General features: G+C 37.9%; 2 protein-coding genes across 2 annotated transcripts; one reads left to right on the top strand and one right to left on the bottom strand.

The window, feature by feature from the left end:
• Positions 1–1,923: 1,923 nt before the first annotated feature.
• On the bottom strand, positions 1,924–2,856 carry LOC110301882 (olfactory receptor 8B12). The gene has a single exon (XM_021172580.1). It carries the CDS (start codon positions 2,854–2,856, stop codon positions 1,924–1,926), a length of 933 nt encoding a protein of 310 aa, XP_021028239.1.
• Positions 2,857–17,999: 15,143 nt separating this feature from the next.
• On the top strand, positions 18,000–19,074 carry LOC110302124 (olfactory receptor 151). The gene has a single exon (XM_021172908.1). It carries the CDS (start codon positions 18,075–18,077, stop codon positions 19,002–19,004), a length of 930 nt encoding a protein of 309 aa, XP_021028567.1. The 5' UTR covers positions 18,000–18,074; the 3' UTR covers positions 19,005–19,074.
• Positions 19,075–19,774: the final 700 nt, after the last annotated feature.

The following is a 19,774-nucleotide window of genomic DNA, read 5'->3' as shown; positions in this document are numbered from 1 at the left end:
AAATGGTGCTGCACTAACTGGATATCTACACATACAAGGATGAAAATATATCCATATTTATTACTCTGCACAAAAATCAAGTCCAAGTGAATCAAGGATCTCAACATAAAATGATAACCTGGACCCCTGGGGCTCTCAGAGATAGAACCACTAAACAAAGAACATACACAGGTTGCTCTTAGGACTCCCCTCACATATGTAGCAGATATGCAGCTTGGTCTTCATGTGGGTCCTGAACCACTGGAGCAGGGCTATCCCAAAAGCTGTTGCCTGTAGGTGGAATATGTTCTTCTAGCTGCACTGCTTTGTCCAGTCTCAAGGGGAAAAGATATGCCTAGCTTCACAGAGCCTTGATGTACCAGGATGGGCAGATACCATGGGAGACCCCTACCCACATAGGGGAATAGGGGAGGGGGAGCAAGAACAGATTGCAGGAGGGAGTGACTGGAAGGAATCAGTGAGTGGGATATAAAGTAAATAAGTAAAAAAAAAAAATTGAACACATATACTTCTAATAAGCATCATCTTTTTGTTGTCTTGATAAATAACTTCATCCCTCCAATTTACTCATTGTTTCTTTAAAATGCTCAATCCTTACTTGGTTATCCTGAGTCACAGATTTCTCCATTAAGGCTCAAATACTCAAGTTCATATCCCAAAAGCTCTAAATTCTGCTCATTTGTCTTTAAACCTAGGCATGATGTTGCATTCAGCATCATTATAACAAATGAGACCTTAGGAATCCTAATTAAGGAAGTTGAAGTTGCTGTGTTCCACACATGACCTTACCCTTGAGTCAATAGAAAACATATAGTACAGTCCATTACCCTGTCATTTGGCCAAAAACAAGGAAATTTTTCTTCTCCTATCCAAAATGTAGTAATGGTAATTTTCTTGATTTTTAAAGATTTTTTTAAAATTTGTGTTCATGTGTGTTTATGTGTGCGCACGCATGTTCCACATGTGTGTTTGTGTACTAGTTAGACAGAGGAAGGTGTTAAATCCTGTAGACATAGAGCTACATGCAGTTGGGAGGCTGCACAACCTAGATGCTAACAGCTATGTGCAGGTCCTCTGAAAGAGCAGCAAGTGCTCTTAACCACTGAATAATACTACCACTACCCACAAATTTTCTTTTGAGAATTTACATTACATTAGTATAAGTAGAGTAATATTTTAATGTATTTTCATGCTAAAAAGGAAATCCTACCAAGGGTTTGACCGTGATATTATATATCTACAGATCACATTATACAGACTAATCAACTTGCATTTGTGTACTTAAGACTATATAACAATTAAAGAAAAAGTGGTCATGAACTTGAAAGAGAAAGCAATGCACTGGAGGTAATGGAGAGGAGAAAGAAAAGGGCAAATATGTAATTATATTTTAACTTAATTAAATGAAATATTTTGAAATTATTAACAAAAAGAAACCCTAAAGGAGGCATACTATGACGAGAAAATTACTACAACCATTACGACATTACGACAACCAAAAAAGCATTACGACAACCCAAAAAATGGAAAAAATTTTCAACTTTCTGAACTTGAGTTTATTTTTGACAATAGTTTGTTATCACTGAACAGCAACATGTTTCTGAGTCTCCAATACATAATAAATGACATTACATTAAATGATTTATAAGGCCCATTCAAGAATAAATGGTCTGGGATCATTAAAAATTTTCATAAAGTAAGAAATTGGTAGTTTGTTGGTTGAACAATTGCCCCAGCATCCATGAAGACCTAGTTTCTCCATAGTGCCATAAACTTCTCTTCTTGTACGAGAAGGGGGTAAAATGACCAAATCTTGAACTCCTCATGGCAACATTGCATCTTCTTATCCAAACACAGCTGTTTCCATATGAATACTGCTCACTGACCAGTCACACCGCTGCAGCTCATGATACTGCTCCTCTGTTAAGAAAGTATTCTCTTACCCAAGGTTTTCCTCAGAGCAACTTTGACATCCTTATTTCTCAAGCTATAGATCAGAGGGTTCAACATGGGCACCACAATCATATAGAACAAGGAAGACACTTTTCCTTGGTCAAGAGGCAAAATGGAAGGGGGTTTGAGGTACATGAAAGCCCCAGAACCAAAGAAAAGACAAACCACAATCAAGTGGGAGCTGCAGGTGCTGAAGGCCTTGGACCTGCCCTCTGTGGAATGCATGTGAAGAATACTAGAGAGGATGAGGGCATAAGAAATGAAGATGGTGACAATGGGCACACCAATATCAAAGGCCACAACAATAAAGACTACGAGCTCATTTATGAAGGTGCTATTGCAGGAGAGCTCAAGAAGGGGAAGAATGTCACACATGAAGTGATTGATGAGGTTGTCAGCACAGAAGTTCAGATTCATTAGGTTCCCTGTATGGGCCATGGCCCCAGAGAAGCCCATCACATAGACTCCCAGCAAAAGAAGTAAATATACCTGGGGAGACATGGTGACCGTGTACATCAGGGGGTTACAGATGGCAACATAACGGTCATATGCCATGGCTGACAGAATGAAGGACTCAGAGACAACAAAGAAACAGAAGAAAAACAACTGTGTCATGCACCCTGAGTGTGAGATGATGTTCTTCCTTGAGATAAAATTCATAAGCATTTTGGGGATGATAGTGGAGGAATAACAGAAATCTATTACAGAAAGATTGAAGATAAAGAAGTACATAGGGGTATGAAGGTGAGAATTCAGCCCAATCAGGGAGATCAAGCCCAGGTTCCCCACCACAGTCACCATGTAGAAACCTAGAAACAAGAAGAAGAGGGGCATGCGGAGTCCTGGTTGGTCTGTCAGGCCTGCAAGGATGAACTCTATCACAGAGGAATTCTTGGCAGTCATTCTTCTTGGGCGGGAAGCCTGTGTAGCAGAGAGGAGAACCAGTGGAGTAAAAACATCGCCACCATCCTTACAAATCTATCCTGTCTTTGAAGAAGGAGAGAGGGGAGGGATGGAGAGAGGAGGGAGAGAGAGAAAGAGAGAGTGACAGAGACAGAGACAGAGGCAGAGACTAAACAAAGTATATATCTCTTAGATTCTGAAGTTAGTCCGTTTGAGATGCCTTCCCCTCTCCTGTCTCTGAGCAAGGTGCTGAAACATGAGTCTCTTCCCTGGAGTGAGTCCTGAAAGGCAGGTGCCACCAGAGCTATGACAGTGTCTCCCAGTCTGCACTATAGAGATAGAGATGATAGATAGATAGATAGATAGATAGATAGATAGATAGATAGATAGATAGATAGATAGATAGATAGATAGATAGAGACATAGAGACATAGAGACATAGAGACATAGAGACATAGAGACATAGAGACATAGAGACATAGAGACATAGAGACATAGAGACATAGANATAGAGACATAGAGACATAGAGACATAGAGACATAGAGACATAGAGACATAGAGACATAGAGACATAGAGACATAGAGACATAGAGACATAGAAACATAGACATAGACATATAGACATAGACATAGACAGGCTTCTTACATCTCTTAGCTCAACTGCATGCAGGGTGAATAAAAACATTATAAGCTAACACTTATTTAGGAGTTACTTTGAGAGGCTCTTAGTATATGACTGTACTGTTATCCTTACTTTACAGACTTGATAAGTGAGACTGAAATACCCAAAGTCACAGACCCTCCAGACTTCAGGCAGGAGGGAAGCTCCCAAAATCCCACCCACAGTCTGCGTTTCTAACCCTTGTTTCATGACTGCTCAGGGTCAGAGGGGCACATACCTTCCTTTACTTGCAGCAGGGATGTTCTGCCTACAATCTCTCCTCTAATGTGTTCTAAGAAAGACAAAGACCTGGTGAATAGAAGACAACAGCTTGGAGCTTGGACCTTCTCCTTTCCCAAGCCAAAGCTCAGAATCACAGGTTTCCCTTACATTTCTCTCTGTCCTGACAAACTTGACTTACAACTTTTAGTTTATACAGAGGTTCCTCCAGCTTCCAGGAAAGAGGCAGCTCCTATCATGACCTATGGTAATAGGAGAATAAACAGACTCAGTCTGGTTCACAATCTCAGTGGCCTGATTATGAAGACAGGGGCTCCCTAAGGATCATTTCCTCAGAGTTACCTTCCCAAAGGAAGCAAAATGTTTGTTTTCTGTATACATCATAATTTACCTTTTAGAAGGAGCATTTCTTTCAGCTATAGCCTATAATGTACTTAATACTGTATCATTAAACTGCGTCCCAGCTGCCAAGGTCTAAAGCATTCAGAAACATGTCTATTTTTATACTGATGTATTTAGGAATATATATAGAGAGAGCTACATGCTATATATATATCAATTAATGAAAAAGAGACCACAAAATTTGAGCAAGGAGAGGTATATGGAAGATTTTAGGGAGAGGATGGGGAAGGAGGAAATGATGTAATTATATTATAATCTCAAGAAAATAAAAGAAATAAAGTTTTTAGGAACATCTATTCATTCCTTATTTCAGCTCTTGCTTAGGATGTTAAAGTCTGGATCTCTGCAGAGATACAGCATGTTTCAAAACCCAGTCTTATCTGAATCTGCCCAATTCAAAGTCCTTATCCTAATATTAGATCAACATTCTTATAGGTCCCACTGAAACCCATAAGACAACATCTTAAAAATGTCAAATAATGCCCAATAATTTTAATAGAAGTGAGTTCCATTGAGAAAATTTTGCAAAGCTCTTATACTTTAGCAGAATGAAAGATTTATTCAAATTTTAACTCATTCCAGGGATCAATATTAATTCTTGGAATGCAATTAATCAGAAATCAACAAGAATTCTTATTCCCCGCCCCTCTAAGTAAGTTTAATGATTAAAAAGAAAAGAAAACCTCAGAATAGCAGGCCTTTTCTATATCTATACCCAAGTAGTCTTTGTCTAAGTTAATAACTAGTCAAACTTCCAGCTTGACTGTCAGCTCTCTCTGCCTTCCACCACACTCTTTGAGTACTCCTCCCAATTGCTTCTTTCTCTTTTTTGTCTCCTACTCCCAAACCCCAACATCTGCCTTCACCATCCTTTCTCTAAGCTGTCTTCTCAAACATCAAAGTCACATCTTCACAGGAGCTAAGATCTAAAGGATCTGGAGAGGTTGTGTTTCCGTCTGTTCTTCAGCCCTGTCTGCTCACTACAAATATCTAGAGTGAGTCTCACAAAGAAAATCCGAGACATTGATCAAAAACTCTGGGTATGGGCTTGGCCACACTATCTTTCAGATACTTCTAAATATTTTCAGAACCAGAAGCTTAGGAATTGACACAATCATCAGCTACTATCATCTCCGAAGGCATAGAACACAGGTCACAAATGCACACCCTACTTTCAAAATCAGACATTAGATTGCATGCAATAGCATAGCTGGTCTAGTGCTTTCTCTGTGCACAAGCAATATAAAAACAAGAAAACACAAAACAAGTATTTGCAAACTTTGAACAGCAGGTAATATAAGAATAAAATTATTGACAAAATGCATAAAAAATATGCAACTACTATAGCTACCCAACTATTTCCTTAGTGGAAACTTACAAAACACATACATATGGTTTTGGATATGTATGTATCCCAAGCAAATGACAGAGTGCCTATTAGTGAAATAAAGGCCAGAGTTCAAGGATGCTTAGACAGCTGAGTATTAATACATAGAATATACTAATAACTAAAAATTAAACACACAGAAAACCAAAACTTCTCAAAAGAAGAAATACAAATGACCAAGAAATATATTTTATCACATTTCTTAATTATGTGCACATGCACATAATGCATGGCAAAGCCACTGTGAAAAGAGGACAACTTTCAGGACTTGGACTCTCTATCTACTATGTGGGTCACAGGAATGGATCTTTGTTCCAACTTGATAGAAATCATCTTTGCCTGCTGAATCATCCTGCTGACGCAGTCATTAAGTATTGTAAGGGCTTTCAATATCCTTATCCATCATGGAAGTTCAAAGAAAACTACTGTAAGATTCCATCTTGCCCTAGTCAGAATGGCTATTGTAAACAGTGGTGAGGATGAAAGAAAAGAAGTAGAAGTATCCCTGTTCACTGCTGGTGGAATGTAAACTGTTTTACCCTCTATGGAAATTGGTGTGGAGACCTCAAAACCCAGAACTACCATTAAAAAAGCAGAACTACCAAATAAGAACAGCCCCTATAGTCTCATAAATTTGAATTGTTGGTCACCAGGGAGTGTCACTAGATATGGCCTTGTTAGAGGAAGTGTGCCNCTCTCTCTCTCTTTCTCTCTCTCTCTCTCTCTCTCTCTCTCTCTCCCTCTCCCTTTCCCTCTTCCCTCTCCCTCCCTCTCCCTCCCTCTCTCTCCCTCTCTCTTTCTGTTCTTGTTGTCTTCAGGTCTGGCTGTAAAACTCTCAGCTGCCATGCTCCCTGCCATGAGGACAATGGACTAAACTTCTGAAACTATAGGCAAGTCCCAATTAAGTGCTTTCTTTTATAAGAGCTCTCATGGTCATGGTATCTTTTCATAGCAGTAGAATACCAACTAAGACATATGACAAAAGGACTCTACATTCTACTGCAAAATTACTTACATATCCATGTCTATTGATTCCCTATTTAAAATAGCAAGAAAATACTAAAGTCCTCTAAATATTCATCAATAAGTAATGAAAGTGTGATATAAATACACAATGTAATTTTATTTAGCAAAATTTGCAGAAAAATAGATAAATTTGGTTATTATCATATTATGTAAGGTAACCTAGATTTAGAAAGATGAAGATTATCTGCATGTTATCTTTCATATGCAGATCCTAGCTTTAATGTTCTGTTAAGGTGTGTGTGTGTGTGTGTGTGTGTGTGTGTGTGTCTGTGTCTGTGTCTGTGTCTGTGTCTGTGTCTGTGTCTGTGTGTAAGTATGAGTGTAGATATAGGTCATGAAGCTAGAAAGGGAGTCATGATAAAAGGAAAGGAGATGTTGGTGTAGTGGAGGTTAATAGAATTCATGAGACAACATGAACAAGAAGTTTCTTGGGGTAGCGAAGGAAAGGGAAAAATAGAGGGATGGAGGATGGGGAATGGGAAAAGGGAGATTAAACAAAACAAATTTGAAAATGTCATAACGAAGCCTACCATTGGTGAGTTAGCTTTTGAAAAATATTTTTAAAAGGAGATAATTCCTCAACCTTTCCCATATATCTAAGTGAGTATAACCACTGGAGAGGAATACAGCATAGCACCAATAAGATGACCACTTGTCAACTTGCCTGGAACAGTCAAATTTATGGCTGTAATTCTAACAAAATTACTGGTAGTAATGGTAAATTGTAAATTATAATGTTCCTAAGCATTCAAAATGTGAACTAACTTCAGTACAAATCGTGGCTTTGCCTATTGCTAAATATGTGACCTTAGTAGCTGTTCAACCTCTCTCTGAACTTCAGTCTCTAATCTTAAAACTAATAATAATCATATCTCAAAGAGTGAATAAATGGTGCTGATTATAGAACTTAGAAGGCAAAAATAATTGATTAAATAATACTAGCAATCAGAACTGTCTTTCTTAATAGCAATGATATTTTATATAGATGGTAGTGTCAGAACAGGCTGAAAGAGAGAAAAGGGCAGACAGGGAGAACAGTCAGAATTCTCTCCACAGCAATAAATACAGAAAGAGGTTAATGGTGCAGGAGACATAGTAATGATGCAGTTGATATATATTGATGTCCCAGTGGTAAAAAAGAGATTGATGGGAAAAGCACAAATCAAATTTGACTAAGATCTGAGACACAGAAAAACATAAATATGACATATATGAGAAATAAGACTGAAGAAGGAAATTAAATAAATTTTTGCTAAGACTATAAAATGTTACATAACATCTAAAAGGCAAATATCAGAAAGAATATGGCAATGCAAAGTCACTTTAGGGTAGGAAAGAAAGAGATGCATACTTAAGAATTATCAATACAGAGTTAATCTTAAAAATATAGCAATAATATGCTCTAAACATATGTCTTTAAAGAGGAGATAATTGGAATTCAGGAGTTGAGGAATCCTGAAATATGACCACACAGAAGAAGGGAAATTGATCAATAGAAGCGCTTGAAGACATGTACAACATGTTTCAGAAGTAAAACAGAATATGAGATTGAGTAGCATCTTTACAATGGCCCAATATGTCCATGCAAAGGACAGGAATAATTATAGGAACCTTAAAGATATTTTGAGTGCTACTCATAACCTCAACAAATACTCAATTTAACAAATAATTGTAGAATAAAAGAAGTTTTGTGGGTGCCAGGGGTGGAGAACATTTCAAAAGTAAAAGGATAACTATGTCCTTGAGCTGCCAAGAAAAAGAACTAGATATGACCTTAAATTACATCATTCCCTTACTGTTCACTCATTCTTTAAAAAAAAAAAAATGGTAAACGGCTTGTCTATCAAACAGAGCCCTAGGTTCTATTCCTAACACCAAATAAACTGGGCATGGTGGTACATGTCTGTGATCCCAGCACTAAGGGGGTAAAGGCAGAAAAAACATAAATTCAAAGTCATCCTTGGTAGCATAGCAAATTTTGTGGGAGCCTGGGATACATGAGACACTGTCTTAGATTGACAGATGATAGACAGAGAAAGACAGAGAGACAGATACAGATAGACAGACAGACAGACAGACTGGTTAATAGATAATATATACAAACATGACTGATAATAGATAGATAGATAGATAGATAGATAGATAGATAGATAGATAGATAGATAGATAGATACTCTAACTTAGACCATAGGACACAGTCTTAGATTGAAAGATGACAAAGAAACAGAGAAAGTCAGAGACAGACAGATAGATGGTTAATAGATGATAGATAGATAGATAGATAGATAGATAGATAGATAGATTAGAGATAGATAGATAGATAGATAGATAGATAGATAGATAGATAGATAGATAGATAGATGATAGACAGATAGATGATAAATAGATAGATGATAGATAGATTATTGATTGATGATAGATAGATAGATAGATAGATAGATAGATAGATAGATAGAGCTCTAGTTCAGACCATAGGACACTGTCTTTGATAGATGGCAAATAAACAGATAAAGACAGAGATAGATAGACAGTCAGATAGATGATTAACAGATGATAGATAGATAGATAGATAGATAGATAGATAGATAGATAGATAATAGATGATAGATAGATAGATAGATAGATAGATAGATAGATAGATAGATAGATAATAGATATACAGATTGACAGATATATAAATGATAGATGACAGATGATAGAGATAGATAGATAGATGATAGATAGATAGATAGATAGATAGATAGATAGATAGATAGATAGATAATAGATAGACAGATAGACAGACAGATATATAAATGATAAATAGATGACAGATGATAGAGATAGATGATAGATAGATAGATAGATAGATAGATAGATAGATAGATAGATGATAGATAAATGATCGATAATAGATAGACAGACGATATATAAATGATAAATAGATGACAGAAGGTAGAGATAGATAGATAGATAGATAGATAGATAGATAGATAGATAGATAGATAGATAGATAGATAGATAGATTCTAACATGGCTATACCACCAAAGACTCTACTCTAAGCATGGATGATGGTGCACAAAAGCTGTATCCCTTAGCTCAGTGTTTTCAGATGAGAAAGTTTTGTTTCTTTAGCAATTTTGATGACTTGTAGAACGTTAAAAGGAGCATCACAGATATTAAGTTTTAAGAGTTTCCTGAGCCTAATGAGTTTTGGGGTTTGGTTGTTGTTGCGGTGGTGGTGGTGGTGGTAGTTGTGGTTGTTTAGTTGATTGGTTGGTTGGTTAGTTGGTTGGTTGGTTGGTTGGTTTTTTGTTTTGGTTTGGGGGTGTTTGTTTGTTTCTTCTTCCTCATTCTTAATGATGCTCCCATAAATAGAGAATGTTTCAATTCAGAGAAAACAGGCACACAACAGATGCTCATGTACTCTGTGAAGTGAATCATCAATGGTTCCTGTCCATCACCAATGAACAGCCATAGCATTTCCCCAGACCAATACACTAAAGAGACAAAACTAGGTTTTCCTAAATAAACCTTAGGTATTAAAATTTTTTTAGAATACTTAAATTTCAAATATATGTACTGTATTTCCATGATTTCCCCCCTCCCTGTCCTCCTTTAAACCCATCCCTCCTACCAACTCCTTCTCAAATTTATGGCCTCTTTTGCTTGTTAGTATATTTTAATTAAAATATAATATTGCTTCCCCCTTCCCTTTTCTCCATCCAACCTCTCCCATTCTCCTTTTCTCTAACCCTTCCTATGTCATTCCCTTACTTCCTCTCAAATTAGAGGCATACTTTAATTATTATTACTTGGGACTAATGAGGTCATGGGTCTTACAATGAACCTATTACCACCACTTTACTAGATGAGCATAATTCCTAATACATAATTCCTAATGTATTACTAATACATTCCAAAGCTCATCCTTATACCCACAGATAAGTATAACACTTACCTCTCATCCAAGAAGCTTCTTTTTACAACAAATGGAAGCCACTACAGAAAATCATAACTGGACACAATACAGAGATCAATGGATCACAACTTCGGGAAGCCCAACCTCAACAGACACATCCACAACATAACTCCTACAGAGAATTCTTGAGATTTTTTTTCAACAACAATGCCAGATCACATGATATCTTGTAGAAGATTTAGAAGGTAAAATGTATTTCTTGAAGAAATTTAACAGAAATGTTTAACAAAAAAATAATGGAAAGAAATTTGTAGACACAGCTGTCTCACCATCAGTCTTGACTATAAGTAGTTCCACAAAGATTTTGACAATCAAATTCTTCTCTTAAATTGTTACATTCCAGAGATGTGTGCTATTTCATAAACCAAAACCTGCCATTTCTGTATTATAGATTCTATTTTCCCAAAATAATAAATTCTTGATGTATGTATACATCAAGAGTGTGCAATGAGTTGAAATAAAAAAACTAAGAAGAAATAAAGAAAGAACAAAGAAACAAAGAAAGAGAAATAAAGAAAGAGTAGTTGTTAAACAAAAACAAGAATTGAAGGTACTAAACCTAGTTTACAAAAACCTTTTCTGGATAAAGTACTCCCTGACTTAATAAAGTCTTTTCTTCCAGAACTTTATTCTGGTAACTAGCTAAAATCGTGAGTCAATGTAAAATCATGGCAAGAACACACTCTGTGGACTTGGTTCTGATTTTATTTCCTGTAATTATTAGAGTCTAATGAAATTGTAAACTCTCTTCATTTGATATTTTCTTCTATAGAATATCAATTATTAAATATGGCTTGGTTTTGGTAGAGTGTAGAGGTGATTTAGTTAACCTGCTCTGGCTCCCAAAGCGTTATCCATCCAAGAGCTATCTGGTTCACAGATGAAAGACACACATACACACACACACACACACGCACACATGCCTGTGCTGACTAATTTTGATATGCCTTGGCTAGCTCAAAGGTTGGACTTTCCCGTGGCTAGCGAACACTCCCCTCCTGTATTCCTGAGTTATCATCCTTAAAATCTATATTTCACCTCTGTACCGCAGACTCAATAGAGGAAGTGGTCACTAGGACCACTTATCCAAATTTCTTACATGGTTGATCTGTCCTATACCCCTTTCATGGTGATTCTCTTCTTCCTCCCTTCTCTCTCCCAAGCCCAGGAATTCTAAAAGTCCTGCCTCTGTATGTCTTACCCAACCATTGGCTTCTGGCATCTTTATTTACCAACAGGAGCCAACTGGGGGCCAGGTTACTCAGTATCTTAAGTGCAGGCACTCAGTAAGCAGTTTTGGGGACCAGCATTAACATTACAACACAAGCAGCATTAGGCCAAACCCACTTCAGTAAAGTAGTTTTGATATGCCTTGGCTAGCTCAAAGGTTGGACCTTCCCCGTAGCTAGCAAACATTCCCCTCCTGTATTTTTTGTTATGTTTTATTTCCTCCTGGATTTTTTAGTTATAGATTTCTAAGAGATTCGTTCCCTATTCTGAGTGTAAGTAATTTCAGATATGGCTATTACCTGATAAGGATATGTTTGCAGTACTAAGAGCTTTTGGGTCAGTTGCAGTAAATAACTTAATCTCTTGTAAAATTTTGTTTCAGATTTCTGTAAAGTACCCTTCATTCCTTCCCCATGTAGTATTTTCTGTATTGTTCTACAAAGACAGAAAGACCTATGTTAGGATCAGTTAGACATCATGTAGGGATAGACCAGACACAGAGATTGGCAATAGGAATGTATTAGAGAGATTCCCAACAGTCAAGCCCAAAACTATATTATAGACAGACCGCACACAGCAAGCAGTGGGGAGCTCAGACCTGGACTCACTGTGGGTCAAATTAATCCAAAGGGAAGTACTTTGTTTTCTTTCCTTAATATGACACCGATGGTTTGGGTGCCTCTGGCTTTGTCTTTAGTCTATTTAAGGGACACAAGGTTACACTTTGAGAAGAAACACTTAAGAAAACTATCCCAGTCATAAAATTGCAAAGCTTCTGTAAGGCAAAAGATACTGTCAATAAGACAAAAAGGCCACCAACAGATTGGGAAAGGATTTTAGTTACCAATCCTAAATCTGATAGGGAACTAATATCCAATATATACAAAGAGCCCAATAAGCTGGACTCCAGAAATTCAAATAATCCCATTAAAAAATGGAGTACAGAGCTAAACAAAGAATTCTCAACTGAGGAATACCGAAGGGCTGAGAAGCACCTGAAAAAATGTTCAACATCCTTAATCATCAGGGAAATGCAAATCAAAACAACCCTGAGATTCCACCTCACACCAGTCAAAAGGCTAAGATCATAAATTCAGGTGAGAGCAGATGCTGGCGAGGATGTGGAGAAAGAGGAACACTCCTGCACTGCTGGTGGGATTGCAAGCTTGTACAACCACTCTGGAAGTCAGTCTGGCAGTTCCACAGAAAATTGGACATAGTACTATCAGAAGATCCAACAATACCTCTCCTGGGCATATACCCAGAATATGTTCCAACTGGTAATAAGGACACATGCTCCACTATGTTCATAGGAGCCTTATTTATAATAGCCAGAAGCTGGAAAGAACCCAGATGTCCCTCAACAGAGAAATGGATACAGAAAATGTGGTACATTTACACAATGGAGTACTACTCAGCTATTAAAAACAATGAAATTCTTGGGCAAATGGATGTATCTGGAGGATATCATCCTGAGTGAGGTAACCCAATCAGAAAAGAATTTACTTGATATGCACTAATTGATAAGTGGATATTAGCCCAGAAACTTAGAATACCCAACATACAATTTGCAAAACACAAGAAAATCAAGAAAAAGGAAGACCAACATGTGGATACTTCATTCATCCTTAGAATAGGGAACAAAATACCCATGGAAGGAGTTATAGAGACAAAGTTTGGAGCTAAGAGGAAAGGACGGACCATCCAGAGACTACCCCACCCGGGGGTCCATCCCATAATCAGCCACCAAAATGCAGACACTATTGAACATGCCAGCAAGATTTTGCTGAAAGGACCCTGATATAGCTGTCTTGTGTGAGGCTATGCCAGTCCCTGACAAATACAGAAGTGGATGCTCACAGTCATCTATTAAATGGAACACAGGGCCCCCAATGAAGGAGCTAGAGAAAGTACCCAAGGAGCTGAAAGGGTCTGCAACCCTATAGGTGGAACAACAATATGAACTAACCAGTACCCCCAGAGCTTGTGTCTCTAGCTGCATATGTATAAAAAGATGGCCTAGTCAGCCATCATTGGGAAGAGAGGCCCCTTGATCTTGCAAACTTTATATGCCTCAGTACAGGAGAATGCCAGGGCCAAGAAGTGGGAGTGAGTGGGGAGGGGAGCAGGGCGGGGGGAGGGAGAGGGTATAGAGAACTTTCAGTATAGCATTTGAAATATAAATAAAGAAAATATCTAATAAAAATTTTTTTAAAAAAAGAAAACTGTCCCAGAAAGAACAATAAAAATATTCTATTAAACTTGCCAGACTTCTTTTTTAAGAAGGCTATCTAGTGGCTAGATAGCCAACTTGACACAGCTGGTTAAGGAAAATGCCTCCATGAGATCCAACTGTAAGGCATTTTCTCAATTAGTGATCAAGGGGGAAAGGCCCTTTGTGGGTGGTGCCATCTCTGGGCTGGTAGTCTTGGGTTCTATAAGAGAGCAGGCTGANCAAGCCAGGGGAGGCAAGCCAATAAAGAAAATCCCTCCATGGCCTCTGCATCAGCTCCTGCTTCCTGACCTGCTTGAGTTCCAGTCCTGACTTCTTTGGTGATGAACAACAGCATGGAAGTATAAGCCAAATAAACCCTTTCCTCCCCAACTTGCTTCTTGGTCATGATGTTTGTGCAGGAATAGAAACCCTGACTAAGACAGGCTATAAGAGGGAAAATGTAGAAAACAGACACAGAGAAACAAAATTAGCTGACAATGTGTCATAACACTCATGTGTAATGTCACTGAAAATGATGTTGCAGGTAGTCAGCAGGTACCTATAGGAATGAAAATAACAATAATGATGATACATTGGTAGTAATTTGTAGTGCTGATTTCCTGTCAGAAAAGACCTGGAAACAACGATCCTCCAGAAGCAATGAGCTTCTCTGGCACCAGATTCACATTCCTGGGGTGTCATTTCCCTACTGAAAGAACCAAGATTCTTGGTGAAATGAATGACTCAGCTCTGAGAAATGAAAAGAATATGATAAAGCCTCAACATCTTGTCATACCAGATGGTAAGGAAGATATTAGAGACTAGTATATTAAGTTCAGAGACAAATTGAGAAATCCACAAACTGTCAATGCCTGGGGCAATAGCTTACTGGTTAAGTGTGCACACTGCTGTTGCTGAGCACCTGAGTGTGGTTCTCAGCACATAACTCAACCTATAACTCAAGGTCCAAGGGGGAATTTATTGCCGTCCCCTCCAAAGGTATTTGTGTTCATGTGAGCATACCAACCCAGACACATGTACAATTTAAAATAAACGAAAATAAAATGTAAAACATAAAAATAAAATTCTGATAACAAAAGCATAGTAATTGTATTGGGCTGAAGCACATTAAATACATTCACACTAGTGAATTTATAAAGGAGGGGGGTATAAGGAAACCAAATCATTGTTTTAAAATTATAAAGACATATATTTTTATTATAACTGTAATAGTAAATACAAGAACTATTCTGTTGGATAGATAACACAAAAATAAGCACCAAAATGAGTGTGATTAAAATTGGAGAGCTCTGAATAAAATTAAGGCTAATGTCAATATTCTGGCCATGATGAGTACAGTTGTTTTCAAAGACATTACTCTCTCCCTGGGAAGGAATTTTAGCAACAGGCTTCCACTTTGTGCTTCAAGTTAAACTTGCAAAACAAAGAAGCCAGGACCTGCATTTGAGAGATAATGTGTGTCATTTGTCTTTCTATCTCTGAGTTGCCTCACTTGGCAAAACTTTGTTTCAACAAAACTCTTTAAAACAAGCATGTCAAGGCTAGCTCATGATGCATCATGGTGACTAGCTAACAATATGTAATAACCATCATGGCACTGAGAATGATGTTGCTGGTAGTTACTGTGGTGCCTATTGAGATGAAAATGACAATAATGATAATACATCAGTAGTAAAGGTGATAGCCATGGTCATAATGGTAATGATGATAAGGGTGGGTGGGTAGTGGTGATGGTTGGTGGTAGTGGTGATGGTTGTTGGTGGTGGTGATGGTAGTGGTAGGGGGGTAATGGTGGTGGTAAAGGGTCTGTTGATGCTAAATTGTTCATTGCCCCATTATATTCTAAGTTTCTGAAACTGAAAGATGACTTTTACAGATAAAAGAAGAATTAACACACTTGGGAAATAAAAATAATTCACAGAACAAGATAAAACATGAACTAATTGTTACTTTAGAGACAACAATGGTCTCTAGAGTGACTACATCCCAGGAGAGGATCCACACACACACACACACACACATATATATATATATATAAACAGAACCCCCAATTCTTAGTCATATTATATCACCTTTCCAAAAGACAATCTCCTTTTCAGGACTAGACTGGGCTCTTTAAGTAAATTTTGTGATGGATACACATCTGCATACTTCTAGAATTTACTGAATGTTGAAGCCACAGACGTTGCCTGAAGTTTCATTTGAGACGCTGTTTCATTTCCTTTCAGCACAGGTATTTTGCCTAAAAACTATATGAGAAAATGTCCTCTCTTGTGAGCTCTTCTTTATAGTTTAGACAATTTATGACCATATGTTGACAGTTAAGTTTTAATGCTCTGTTCTATGTGATGTACTCTCTTCAGAAAAAATCCTGAGCTTCTGAAAGCTTGATAATAATAGTTAATACCCATAGGAACTCAGAAGATATGTGTGGTCCTAGTTGGTCTTTTATATCATTAGAAAATTTAAGCTGTACCTGAAAGCTAACACTGCTACCTACCTGTATCTTCAGCATTTGGTCAGCTAAGGCAGGAGAATCGTTACAAGCTGAAGGTTAACCTGGGCTTTGGAGTGAGATCTTGTCTCAAAAATCAGTAGTGGGGAAAAAGACAAGAATAAAAAGCTGCAGGAGAAGATTATATAAGCAAAAAAAAAAAAAGTTGAGTCTAGCTGTCTGAGCTCATTCTACAAGAATGTATTCTCATCTACATTGCACTGGGTATATAACATGTACCCTGACCTGATTTACAAAGTATTTTAATCTCTGCTAATGGTTACTGAATATGTTTCTTATCATATTTAGAAGTAGAGATTCCATAAAGAGGGGTAGATAATATTTTTAAGTATTCATCATCTACATAAAAATCATTTTGTAGCCAGGCTTGGTGGTGCACACCTTTAATCCAAGGTGTGAGGCACAGGCAGGCGAATTTCTGAGTTCAAGGCCAGCCTGGTCTACAAAGTGAGTTCCAAGACAGCCAGGGCTATACAGAGAAACCCTGTCTCGAAAAAAAAAAATCATTTTGTAGTAAAATAAAAATAATATTCAAGATCATACCGATCTCTAATATGTCAATATGTAACTTTAGTTAAGAAATGTACTGTCACTAATTCAATATGCAAACCCTACATATAACACATATGTTCTAATATTCAAAACATATTCCAAAGATGTTAAAGATTCTCTTATACTTAAGAAAAAGAAAGTCACTTGATTCAGTAGATAAAACCATTTTCCATCAAACCTTAAAACTTGAGTTTTATCCCTAGAAGCTTTAAGAAACAAGGAGAAGGCCAATTTCCACAAGTTGTATACACCCACACAACACAGCACAGCACACTCACTACACACAAAATCTCTTTTCACAAAACTGGTACTGTAAGTGACTTTTGAAAGAATGGGCTGAAGATGTGTCAATAATTAATAATTGTATCAAAAACAATTACCATAGTGAGATTCCTGCTGTGCCTTAAGATATGTATCCCATGTTGTATAGCGGCAGCACATGCCTGTAGTCACAGCGAACAGGAAGAATAAGAAGGGGTAAGTTCAAGGAAAACGAATGCTACATAGAAAGACTTAACTTTCAAAAAAAGAAAAAGAAAAATAGAAAGAAATGGAAAAGAATATCTCAGATGAGAGAATTTAATTTAATATGTATCACATCTACTAATAACAACACATGCTTCTTAGGAAATATACTACACATGTATATATAATATGTATAATTTGACATAGTGATAAATGGTGTGATGGTTTAGGTTGTAAAAATAATTGCTAAAATTAGCTACAAAGCGCTAGCTGATCCCACAATATGCAATTACTCATCAAATATGACAGGACAGCAGTAAGAAATACAGAACTTGGCCCTTTACTAAGCTTTAAGACCTCTGAAACCCTAAGGGCTGGTCCTTCTGTCAGCAAGAAGCAACAGTATAGAGAAGATATGAGTGCCACAGCCAGAATAGGTCAGCAAGTGTCAAATGCAGAAAACCAGCTGCTCCAAGCAGAGCAAGAACAGCCATTCACAAAGTCCTTTTCTCGCACCACACAGGCTTCCCACTCAGACACAATGGCTGCAGAGAATCAATCTACAGTGACAGAGTTCATCCTCGGAGGGCTAACTAACAGGCCAGAGCTCCAGTTACCCCTCTTCCTCCTCTTTCTGGGGATCTACATAGTCACCATGGTGGGAAACCTGGGCATGATCACCTTGATTGGACTCAACTCACAGCTTCACACCCCCATGTACTTCTTCCTCAGTAACCTGTCACTCGTGGATCTCTGCTACTCCTCTGTCATTACCCCTAAAATGCTCATCAACTTTGTGTCCCAAAGAAACCTCATCTCCTATGTGGGATGCATGTCTCAGCTATACTTCTTCCTGGTTTTCGTCATTGCTGAGTGTTACATGCTCACTGTGATGGCCTATGACCGCTATGTGGCCATCTGCCACCCCTTGCTTTATAACATCATCATGTCTCCTGCCCTCTGCTCTCTGCTGGTGGCTTTTGTCTATGCTGTAGGACTCATAGGCTCAGCAATTGAGACTGGCCTCATGTTGAAACTAAACTATTGTGAGGACCTTATCAGCCACTACTTCTGTGACATCCTCCCTCTCATGAAGCTTTCTTGCTCTAGTACCTATGATGTAGAGATGGCTGTCTTCTTTTTAGCTGGATTCGACATTATAGTCACAAGCTTAACCGTACTCATTTCCTATGCATTCATCCTGTCCAGCATCCTTCGCATCAGCTCCAATGAGGGCAGGTCCAAAGCCTTCAGCACCTGCAGCTCCCACTTTGCAGCTGTGGGCTTGTTCTATGGATCCACAGCATTCATGTACTTAAAGCCTTCTACAGCTAGTTCCCTGGCCCAGGAGAATGTAGCTTCTGTGTTCTACACCACAGTGATCCCCATGCTCAACCCCCTGATCTACAGCCTGAGAAACAAGGAGGTGAAGACCGCACTGGACAAAACATTGAGGAGAAAACTCTTTTGATGTAAATGTTGATCTTTCTTCATGTAAGAGTAAGTGGTTATGCACACCTGTATGATAACCTCTGCGAGCTCGCCCAACTGTGAACAGGAAACAGGAATCACTGCTCTCCATTGTTGGGCTCAAGGCCAGCCTCCTTTTCCTCATTCTCATCTTCTCTACCATTGGTTTTATTTATAATTACTCCATTTTAAGATAATTTTTATATTATTGGGTCTCTGTCCTCAATATGAGGCCAGTGGTAAGCAATTTTATAATTTTTACTATTGATATTTCATCTATTATATAATGTATGTGATCGTATCCACCCCCACCCTCTTCTGCTCTTTCATTATCACCCCCTATATATCTACCTCCCATTTTCATGTCCTCTTTTTTTTTTTTAATAACCAACTGCATCCAATTAATACTGTTTATATTCACATTAGTGTCTGGCCATGCATGGGAGCATGGGTAACCTACTAGCAAATCTCACACCAATTCATTTAATTAGTGGAATCTTAATTACTTCTAGGGTACTAGTTGCAAGTGATTCTGAGAAATGCAGTTTCCAGCTTGTTGACACTAAATAGAATGTGTATTAAAGGGTTAGTAGGACAGTCTCACTTAAATAGCTTTCTACTCATTTTCTTCTGACCTTTCCCCAACAAAAGAAGAAATTGCTACCACTGTTGATATGCTCTAATTAGAATTAAAGGCAGGAAACTATCTCAGATGGAGACCTCTCGATGCAACAACAACAACAACAACAAGGCAAAAGTGTGATTCTGAGT

This window comes from Mus caroli, chromosome 9, assembly GCF_900094665.2.
Source record: "Mus caroli chromosome 9, CAROLI_EIJ_v1.1, whole genome shotgun sequence".
Taxonomy (NCBI): Eukaryota; Metazoa; Chordata; class Mammalia; order Rodentia; family Muridae; genus Mus; species Mus caroli.
Note: the sequence above shows the minus strand (reverse complement) of the source record. Positions and strands in the feature narration are given on the sequence as shown.